General features: G+C 34.7%; 1 protein-coding gene across 3 annotated transcripts; it reads left to right on the top strand.

Annotated features, from left to right (window-relative positions):
* The first annotated feature begins 334 nt into the window (after positions 1-334).
* EMB1427 (Spc97 / Spc98 family of spindle pole body (SBP) component) lies at positions 335-8,532 on the top strand. Of its 3 annotated transcripts, none has more exons than XR_016330406.1 (15): positions 335-755; positions 1,338-1,435; positions 1,728-1,890; positions 1,976-2,086; positions 2,478-3,530; positions 3,610-3,762; positions 3,862-3,961; positions 4,052-4,146; positions 4,346-4,537; positions 4,639-4,695; positions 4,771-4,842; positions 5,028-6,596; positions 7,034-7,165; positions 7,284-7,457; positions 7,814-8,532. XR_016330406.1 is itself a non-coding variant. In XM_089748598.1 (15 exons), exons 1-15 carry the CDS (start codon positions 357-359, stop codon positions 7,973-7,975), a joined length of 3,060 nt encoding a protein of 1,019 aa, XP_089604724.1. In that variant the 5' UTR covers positions 335-356; the 3' UTR covers positions 7,976-8,532. The 3 variants fall into 3 exon arrangements, 2 of the variants coding, with proteins under 2 accessions (XP_089604724.1, XP_089604725.1); XM_089748598.1 differs by having other exon boundaries at positions 5,028-5,126; XM_089748599.1 differs by lacking the exons at positions 3,862-3,961; positions 4,052-4,146 and having other exon boundaries at positions 5,028-5,126.
* The last annotated feature ends 1,915 nt before the right edge of the window (positions 8,533-10,447 follow it).

Genomic DNA, 10,447 nt, shown 5'->3' with positions numbered 1-10,447 from the left:
TCTTATTTTTCCAATTTTCTTTAAAAACTTTATAAAATTATATAAATTTTCAAAAATTTATTTTTGGTAAATTATAAAATTTATTATACATGAGTATTTGAAAATTGTGAGAAGAATAATCAAATAATTTTAGTTTAAAAAATTAAAAAAAAAAAGTTGTGAACAGCACTGGATGTATTAAAAAGTCCTATTTAGTTTATTGGCTTTAATTAATTAATTGCAAAATAGGGGCAAAATTGCCTAATAAGACAAAGATGGGGGCGCCCTTTCGTATTTTGGGCAGTCAAAAATTTTGAAGCCACCATTTATTAATCCAAAAATTTTTGCTCCTGCTGTTTCGATACTCCGTATTTGTTATGAAAACTACGAGTAGTTTAATCAATTCAAAGCCAGAAGCTTCTTTAATCAACAAAATCTCTGGCGTTTTCTCAAACAATGACGTACAATTTTCGTCCCCGATTTCATCTTCCAGGACCACGGAAATGGAGTTGGTCCAAGGAGTTGTTCGAATGTTGCAAGGGTTTTCGGGTTCGTTGTTTTACTGGGACGAAAAGGGGCCTCGATTTTGTCTGAGAAGTGGGATTTACGTGACACATTTGTCTCAGTCAAGCCTTGGCGTGATACTCAATCAATTCTTGTATGCGGCTACGTGTTTGGAACTTGTGCAAATTGCGGTTTCTAAAGTGGAGTCGCTGCTTAGATCTCCTCCTCCCACTTTCAGAGCTTTTGCTTCCGCTGTTTCTTCTTGGCTCAAGGTCATCAATTCCCTTTTCTTTTTCATATATTACTATTTTTTTTTCATTGAGTGATACTGATTCGAATTCTGCTCTTTGAGCATTTGGGTAACATACAATTATTGAGTCAAACATTTAAATGCTTTTTTTTTAATTTAAATTTTTTACATCTATAAAGGAAATTATATATATATATATTTATTTATTTATCAAATGTCTTTGTTTGAGGTTCTGTTTGGTGGTTACCTTGTTCAAAGGCAAAGCTAAATGGTAGAATCTTAAAATAAAAAATATATACAATTGCTTAAGATGAACAAGTGACTAAAATGTGCAATACTCATTATAACATCATGATTTTTCTATATATAAGTAAAACCATAACCATGGCTTTTTCTTCTTCAAAAAAGTTACTGCTATGTTTTTTGCTTTTGCATCTAAAGATGTATTATGCCTTTTTTATTTTTGAAAGTTAAAAGTAGTAAAAGTGAAATTCAATGGTGCCATAGTTGGTTAAGATGTTTTTGCCATTGTATAAAAAGGTTAATTGTCTTGTGTTGTTATGGATGCTTTGAAAACTCAGTCAAATTGTTTTGTCTAGTGCAGAGGTTGCGTGATATTGCTTTGAAGGAAGAAACAAAGATCAGTAATTCAAATGGAGGAATCACACTGACCCTCTTGGGATTAACAAGTTCTTTATCGAGGTTAGTATATGTTGCCATACAAACTTTTACCTTAACAAATTCGAGGCATTTAGGTTTGCTTTTTGCCATTCTTAACTTTTGAGTTGATTTTACCTTTTCAATTGTTTTCATTATTTTATTTGTGTTGAAGAGCACATCTAATGTGGCATAATTTTCATCGTTACATATACATGTGCTTATGGGTGGATATCTGCTGTAGCACCAAGCTTATATTCTTTCATTTTGTTCTAACTGATGGCGTTAGGTTTCTTATTCTAGTGAAAATTTCTGATCCTTTTTTCATTAATATTAGCCTTTGCTCTGGTGCTGAATATCTACTGCAAATAGTTCATGGAGCCATTCCTCAAGCATGTTTTGAGCCTACTTCTTGTATTCTACCTTCTGACATTGCTGTTCATATCCTTGACCATCTCTATCTAAAGCTTGATGAAGCATGTCTTGTGCAAGGTGGTGAGGTTGTATCCTTTTCTTGTGTTGCTTCATATTTGTGTGACTATCTTGGTTTATGCAATGAAAACTTAGAGCTTGTGCTAATTTCAGGGGGATGTATATCAGATGCTGGTTCATATATTTGTTGGAAGCTTACTGCCTTACATTGAGGGTCTTGACTCCTGGCTTTTTGAAGGGACACTGGATGATCCTTTTGAGGAGGTAATTTTGATTCAAGTTGAGTTTATCCTAAAGCCTGAAACAGTTTCTTCACTTCAGTATATTCCAGAAATTCCCTCTTGGTGGAATGGGAAAGCGCCACCTTTAAGTCTATTTGCCAAAATTTCTCTTGATGCAATGATATTTGGCACATGAACTAATTCTTATTTGTGAATGCTTATGATAGTTTGCAATTAGGATTCCATTCTGCTTTATATGTTAGATTAATTTTAGTATGCTTTATGTCTATGATATATTATAATGACAAGTTGCGATATCTTTGCACCGTGGAGATGAGGCAGTTTTCTGTTATAGGTTTCTATTTTCAGCTTCTAATGCATTGATGTAGTTTCCTTCCTGAATTCCCAATTTTTTCTTTGGTCTCTTTTGGCAGATTTTTTTTTATGCTAACAGAGAAATCTCAGTTGATGAGGCTGAGTTCTGGGAAAAGAGCTATTTACTAAGGATGGCACAAAATTGCAAGTTAAAAGTTGACCCCTCTGCCCCAAGTTATACCCATGATTATGTACCTGGGACGAGCAACAAGAAGGAAACGGCTGAAAAGGAGTTTGTTTCTACATCTAGTTCTATGAAAGGAAAAGAGCAAAACAATAGAGACCTTTTAGCGTGTCCTTTATTTATTAAGGACATAGCAAAGTCAATTGTTTCTGCTGGGAAATCATTGCAGCTGATCCGCCATGTTCCTATGACATCAACAATGCTTTCTTGCAACAATAATGATAAAGGCGATGATGGTTTTGGGAGTTATAATGGTGACTGCAATATAAACAAGATTAACCATTGGCAGGGCGTGGCAGGGTTAACGTTAGCTGAAATCTTTTGTGTGTCGTTAGCAGGTCTTTTAGGCCATGGTGATCATATCTCTCGACATTTTTGCCAAGGTAACCAGTGCAAAGCAGAGAATATTTCTTCCTTGTCAGTGTATATGACAGAACAGATCATGGAGTATGGGACTGCTGAACCTTTGCCACCTTCAACATACTCAGAGAGAATCTGGTATAAGTTCTTAGTCGACTCATTGTTAAAGAAAAACATAATAGATGTAGAGCCTGCAGATAAGGATTCATATTGTTTGCCAGATACAAGAGCAGAAAATATGGTTATAGGACTTGAAAATAAATATTTGCTCCAAAGATCCTTTTGTCCAGAAAATCCAGTTATTACTGTGTGTCAAACATTCCTTGATAAGAACAGGAATTCATGGAAGGCACTTAACTTATCACAAAAGTTCTACTTACCCCCTTTAAATGATGAATACTTAAGAAAAGCAGTTTTTGGAGAGAAAAGTGAGCCAGTTTTTGGACCTCAAGGAACAAACTATATGCTTGGTTTCCAATTTGGTGAATCTGAACATCTTCGTGCTCAGCATGACACCAAGTTGTTGGAAGTTTTGTTACCCTTTCCTACTCTTCTTCCTTCTCTACAGGTATTGCTAGATCAATAATTTTTAAACTCACTATGTTACCTTGCAAGCATTTTTGAAACGTAACTAAATCTGGAAACAGGATGACATCTGCATGTCAAAGCTCTTGCCTTTCCAGAAGAACAGCACCCTTTCATCAAGAGTACTTAACTGGATTCAAACTGTTCAGCCAAGAACTACCCCACTTCCTATGGTTATTATGCAGGAATGTCTCACTGTGTACATCAAGAAGCAGGTAAATTGCTGAATCCATTAATATGCCATTGTTATTTACTTATTTGTTTAATGTGAGAAGCGTTTTATATATATAAAATGTTTGGGTTTAATGTCATAGGTGGATTATATTGGCATCCTTGTCCTGTCAAAGTTAATGAATGGTTGGAGATTAATGGATGAGCTTGCAGTGCTGCGTGCCATATACTTGTTAGGATCAGGTATTATATGGTTTGTTGACTTCTGATGTGTATTGGTTGCCTACAAGTGGTAGTTCTCTGACATCTTTCTTCATACCTTCCCATCTTTAGGTGATTTGCTGCAACACTTTTTGACAGTGATATTTAATAGGCTAGATAGAGGAGAAACCTGGGATGATGATTTCGAGTTGAACACAATATTGCAGGTGAATAGTTGGGCAAAGATTTAATTTATCTAGCATGTGTTATATTTTATGGCATGATTACTATGCTGCTTTTGCCCACACTGCAAAGTTGACTGTTGCCAATCTCAGTCTGCATGCTATGTACAATCATCTGCTTTACACTTTTTGAATTTCTCTATCCCTTTGTACTGGGATAATGTTATAAGCTTATGGACTACAGGAATCAATTAGAAACTCGGCTGATGGCTCGCTACTCAGTGCACCAGAGTCTTTGGTGGTGTCCATTTCAAAGACTTATGGTTTTGATGGTGATGAGCAAACTAATCCAGTTATCGTTGGTTCAATTCCTCGTAAAAGTCGTCCACACAGCTTTGGAATTGATGGCCTTGATTCTCTGAAATTCACCTACAAGGTCAACTCCATATGAGACCATTGTTCTTTTCCTCCCAATTTTAATTTATTCCCCGTAATATGTGAGTCATGTCCTTTACATACATGCATTGGATGTGGCAGGTCTCATGGCCTCTTGAACTAATAGCTAATTCAGAGGCAATCAAGAAGTATAATCAGGTACTATTTGGTTTAAGGTGCTATCATCTAATCCAAAAATATGCAAGTTTCTCAAATGTTTTATGCTCAATGTAGGTCATGGCATTCTTGCTGAAGGTCAAGCGGGCAAAGTTTGCACTCGATAAAGCTCGGAGATGGTTGTGGAAGGTTTTCTTTTTTTTTTTTTTTAATAAATTTTTGGTCAGAGTGCTCTTCTATCATATAATCATTGTTTTCTTCCCAGGGGTGCACATTCACAAAGAACACATAGAGATTTTATTGTAAGAACCAATCATGCTGATGTCACTATTTCTGTGATGCATAACCTTATTCTATGATTATTCCATTTCCAGGACAAAGGCACCGTAAGAAACAACCGCAAGCGCCACTGGTTAGTGGAGCAAAAACTCCTTCATTTTGTGGATGCTTTTCACCAATACGTAATGGACAGAGTAAGAGTTTTGTTTGTTTGAAAATTGACAGAGCAAGAGTTTGTTTATGCTAATATTAGGTTGTTTTTAGAAGTTATTTTTCTGTATTTCTTTTGCAATTGAACATGTTTTAAAACTTGTATCTGCATTTAGAAAAGAAATTCAATGTCCCTATAATTACTCCTTTTTTTTTTTTTTACTCTTTTCCTTTTTGTTTCTCCTCTAAGTTCTTCTGCTCTTTGATTCTCTGGGAGACATTATGGAGGATTCCCAGTAATTACACGAACAAAAAATGAAAAGAAAGGACAATTAGCAAGCATCTTAGTAAATTAAAAATATGCTGTGAAACAGTGTGTTTACAAATAGCACATGGCATAACTTGAATGTCCATAATAAGGGATGAGTACATCTAAGACTGAGCTGTAGCTCCTGAAGTATTAAGGTATTAGCAACTTAGCAGATGTAGAACTTTAGAAACAACATATAAGCTGAAAAGGTGGATAATGTCACTTCATAGGCTAAAGGGAGTTGCAATCTTTAACTTTCATCCTTGTAGAATCACAACGCCACACTTAGCATGCTTACCTCACTCTTTAGATCAAAATATCACTTTTCAAAATTTCCTCAAACAAACTATTAAAATCCATTTTTGCATGGAGTTTTGAATTAAATATAGGTTAATAAAATTTTGAACTCCAGACTTGATAAATAATTGAATTTCTATGGCTCACAGAATAACTGGAATATGTCAAGATGTCACTACATCAAGAAAATCTAGTAAGGAAGTATAGCTGTTACTATGGTATAATATCTGATTGTAGAATTGTCTTTGCTTGGCCATATGCCTCAGTTGTTTGGTGATTTTATAGCTAGACGTGGTTACTGTGATTTGTCCATGGATCTCTTCTCTATGGACAGATGAGCTAACTCATCTCATTTGTGGCCTGAAAGAGGCTGAGAAAATGGAATTTGCAAGCAATGTTTAGCAGACCTCTCCCATAGTGGGGATCCATCTGTTTTATCCTAATACAAAGAAATTTGCTTGTGTTGTTGCATGTCTATTGGGTTCCATTCCTAGGAATTGTACTTTTACAGCATGAATAAATAATTGTAAACCTGAATGCGTGCATTAAACTTTCGGGTTTCAATTAAGTTTTGTATGATTTCATAAAACTATTGATACCTTCACTTGACCAAGTTTATATATTCCATGTCTGGTGTGTAGGTTGGGACATGTTGAGATATCTAATGTTGTGGTGCTCTTTTGGCTGAGAAGATGACTTTTCATGTCATAGCAGCTGGTTTCCATGCATAGAAAAGTTTGAATGAATTATAAAATATAACTGTGTTAGGGTTGCATTTTTTTGTAAACAAATCTTGTTATTAGATCAATTTCCATTGCATCATTGTGCAGAAATGGAAACAACTGTTATACTAAGCTTTGCTTCGGGAGAGAGAAATTTAATGTGGTGGAATCATATGATAAAATAAGTAAGAAAAATACTGAACTTTAATTGGCAGAGTGCAACTTATTAGCTCTATAGTACAAACTTTTGAAGTCATTGACTTGTAAACAAGAATGCTCTATCTCATAGTTTGCTGATCATACTAACTTTTGTGGCTTCTCTTTGAACATCACTTTTATTTTTAAGTATATATACATATATGTATACATAAGATCCTTCAAGTATTATTATGATTGCTTTGTCGCCGATGATAACAGGTTTAAAAAATGTGCTTATGTTTGGGAAAACATGTATTTACTGTTTTTCTGACAATTAACATAATTAGGCGTTTGGGCCATTCAATTTAAATGCCTTTATGTACCTTTATGGATTTTAGTGGTATGGCAGACTTTGGTGGCTTCTTTTGCATATAAAGGGTAAACTCTAAGCCTTTCAGATCTCTGACTAGCTTTTGGTAATCAGGTGTATCATAGTGCATGGCGTGAACTTTGTGAAGGAATGGCAGCAGCTGGGTCTCTGGATGAGGTTATAGAAGTACACGAGGCCTACTTATTAACAATTCATCGGCAGTGCTTTGTGGCTCCAGATAAGCTGGTAGGATCTCCATATATTTTCATATTTGTGATCTTTAAAAAATCTTGTGTACTCTTTGTAGGTTGAAAAGTTGGGGTGTTATGTTTAATTATTGCTTGATGATCTCATTGATTTTCAGTGGGCTCTGATTGCAAGCCGAATCAACAGCATTCTTGGACTAGCTCTGGACTTCTATTCCCTACAGCAGACTTTAAGCAGTGGTGGAGCAATTTCTGCAATCAAGGCCAGATGTGAAATGGAAGTGGACCGGATTGAGAAGCAATTCGATGATTGCATTGCTTTCCTCCTTAGAGTAGTCTCTAACCCTGCCTGGTTGCATTAGCCTTTTATTTAGATTCATAGTTTTTATAGTTTGCATCTCATTCAGTGTCTGCTGAGAATGTGAAATATGCATGTATAGATATAAATATGTATCCTTATATGCATAGAATATGCTTTTTTTACCCTAAGGGCAAAAAGAATTTTTAATTTAAGAGGCCAACAGTAATGTGCCCTGTTGGTAGTTATTGGACTCTTAGTTCCAGTGATAAGGGGTCAAACTCTGACTCCATCAATTATAAAAAAAAAAAAAAAATTAATTTAAGGGGTCATAGATATAATATCCTAAATTGGATTCTCTAATTGGAAGGCTTTGTCTTGACAACACAGGTCCTGTCTTTCAAGCTCAATGTGGGTCACTTTCCTCATTTGGCTGATCTGGTCACGAGAATTAACTATAACAATTTCTACATGTCTGATGGTGGACATTTGATGACTGCCCCTAGCTCTGAAAGTGCTACTGCAAGACTGGGAAAGGCCTTTGCAAGTTAAACAGACTTAATACCGTTGATTTCTGTTACTTATGGTGCCCTATCTGTAAACCAGGTATGATCAAGGCAGTTTGATTGATAGTCTCTAAAGCTGCTCTGACGTATGATCATTGAGTTTGTGAAAGACAAGGTGAGTTTGATGAAATCAGTTAGTTTGGCAGCAGGTATGATCTTTGCATCAAGATTTGGAGTTGATCAACAGTCTGCCTTTAGAGTCCAATTGTACAGTTTGGTTATCCAAATCCTGGTATGGAAAGTACACAGTTCCATTAGATTTTAGGTTTTTGATGATGTGCAAATCATAATGTGGTGTGTGGTTGATATAGGCAGTCGGCAGCATGTTGATATTAGTTCCTGCTTTTTACTTTCTCTTACATGTTCATGATAATCAATGCTTACTGTAATTGTTCATGGCATCATGAACGTTCTATCTTGGAAGTTCACTGGAAGTTGGTCTTGTGACTGAAAATTTGGTGAATGTCATGTTGGGAGATACAGTGAGAATATTGCCACCTTTGAGAATATATATATATGGAAGGGATCAACTTACTCCAAAAAGTTTCACTCTTTTTTAACCGAAGAGATGAGATTGAACTCATTTTTTCTCATTTTCATTAATCTCTCGTCTCTTGAATTTATTGAAATCAATGGTTAAAAAATATTTACATGACTAATATGGTTCAGATTGTTAATTATGGAAGCTTATTACTTCCAATTATTATATTACAATTAATTAATCACAATTCAAAATTGTATATGATCCATCAAAATATCATGTAATTTTATTTTTAGTGATTGGATAATTGCATGGTTGTAATGTAATGATTGTAGATAAAATGCGTATCATGTATACTTTTGTGAAGCATTGATGTATGAATGGATTTAGAATAAATCAAATTTCAAATTTAAATGAAATTTGTCATATGTACAACCATTAAAGCATCATTTGACAAATTTCACATGGGTTCAAATGATAATTTGAAACTCTGAACCATATTGTTGTCTACTCTTCATCAAGTCTCTTCTTCACTCTTCTCCAATTCCTAAACATATTAGACTGTATTAAACTTTTATACAGCGTGTCAAAAGTTACTTTTTAAGGAAGTAAACCCTTCTCAGTAATCTCAAGCAAAATGTTGCTATGGCTCTCCATTTCTGTATAATTCATTTAATCAACTATATATGAAAATTCAAATTGGGTTAAAATCGAATTTTAGTTGAGTTAATTTATGCAATTATTTTTATAAGTGTGAAATTTAAATTTTATCGATTATTTTTAAAAAATTATATTTAATAATTTTAAATTTTAAATTTTCAACACAAGCAATTCCTTCTCTTGATCCAAATTACAATCTTTTTGTAAATAAGAAAAATCAACTCGCATAATTTATCCTTTGTAGTCCCATACAAATTCAAAGCACCATTCGCATCCTTTATACTCCTTGGAGAAACAATTATAAGTTGCAGTTGAAGGATTGACTCCATTACTCACCGTCTCACCAAGCAACTTCCCGGCCTCCTCGAGCATTCTACACGATCAAAGACGCTTGATGAATGAAATAGCTACACCCGAGCAAAAATGCCGTTCTCCTTCACATACTTCAACTTATCAAGTGTTAACTCAGGCTTATGTGCCCTGCTGTACTCATGTAAAACGATTGAAACTGGTTATGTCAGGCTCAATCCCTCGTGCATTCCTTGTTGTTCTATCAAGCCTCTTATCAGGGTGTAAACTAACTCTTCTACCAATCCCGTTTCACATCGCTGTGTAGGTGACAACATTAGGTGTAGAGACCCGCACTCAGTTTGTGAGGTATTATTCACTTTGAACCGAAAGTTTCACGATTTTATCCTATAAAAGACGCCTCACAAGTTTGAGATTAAGTCTCTACATATATATCATTCCTTATCCATACATCCTACTGATGTGGGACGAAAAGCGAAAAAAGCAAAAAAAACGGAATCTTTGTCTAAAGAAAAAATGGTGGATGTATAGAAGAGATAGTACTTTTTCAATTCTCTCAAAATGGAAGCTATTACAAATATATTTACCATGATTCTTTACTTTGACAAGGTACAAATATCTAACTTTTTTATTTTTAGATACTTTTGAAGACGTATTGTCGATACTATGTAGCAGTAAATTTGTATCCCGTTTTTATGATATTATGGATGAATTATATATATCATGGCAAATTTTTCAGAAAAAATTGTGTCTTCCATAAAGGAATCTGATAAGTGAGATTTCGAGTAAGTGTTTACATAATTTTCTTCTGTGCGAAGAAATGATTCCGCGAAATAATGAGTTACCATTGATATTGACACATCTGAGATCGCCAAAAATGTTCAGGAGTTCTTCTATTCAATCATTTTCCTTCTTCTTGTTGCTGGATATCTCGTTTATACACATCTTTTTTTTTTTTTTCCGAGCCTACAGTGAGTTAGAGACAGAGTTCGAAAAGGTCAAATTTGA

This window comes from Durio zibethinus, chromosome 19 (genome assembly GCF_047325235.1).
Source record: "Durio zibethinus cultivar Kanyao isolate XHJ-2024 chromosome 19, ASM4732523v1, whole genome shotgun sequence".
NCBI classification, from domain to species: Eukaryota; Viridiplantae; Streptophyta; class Magnoliopsida; order Malvales; family Malvaceae; genus Durio; species Durio zibethinus.
Note: the sequence above shows the minus strand (reverse complement) of the source record. Positions and strands in the feature narration are given on the sequence as shown.

Excerpts from the sequence above, each read along its gene's own strand:
- EMB1427 (XM_089748598.1), top strand. The coding sequence starts at position 357 with ATGAAAACTACGAGTAGTTTAATCAATTCAAAGCCAGAAGCTTCTTTA. Across the intron at positions 3,763-3,861 it reads CTGTGTACATCAAGAAGCAG|GTGGATTATATTGGCATCCT; the intron begins GTAAATTGCTGA and ends TTAATGTCATAG. Across the intron at positions 4,843-5,027 it reads CTCGGAGATGGTTGTGGAAG|GACAAAGGCACCGTAAGAAA; the intron begins GTTTTCTTTTTT and ends TTCCATTTCCAG.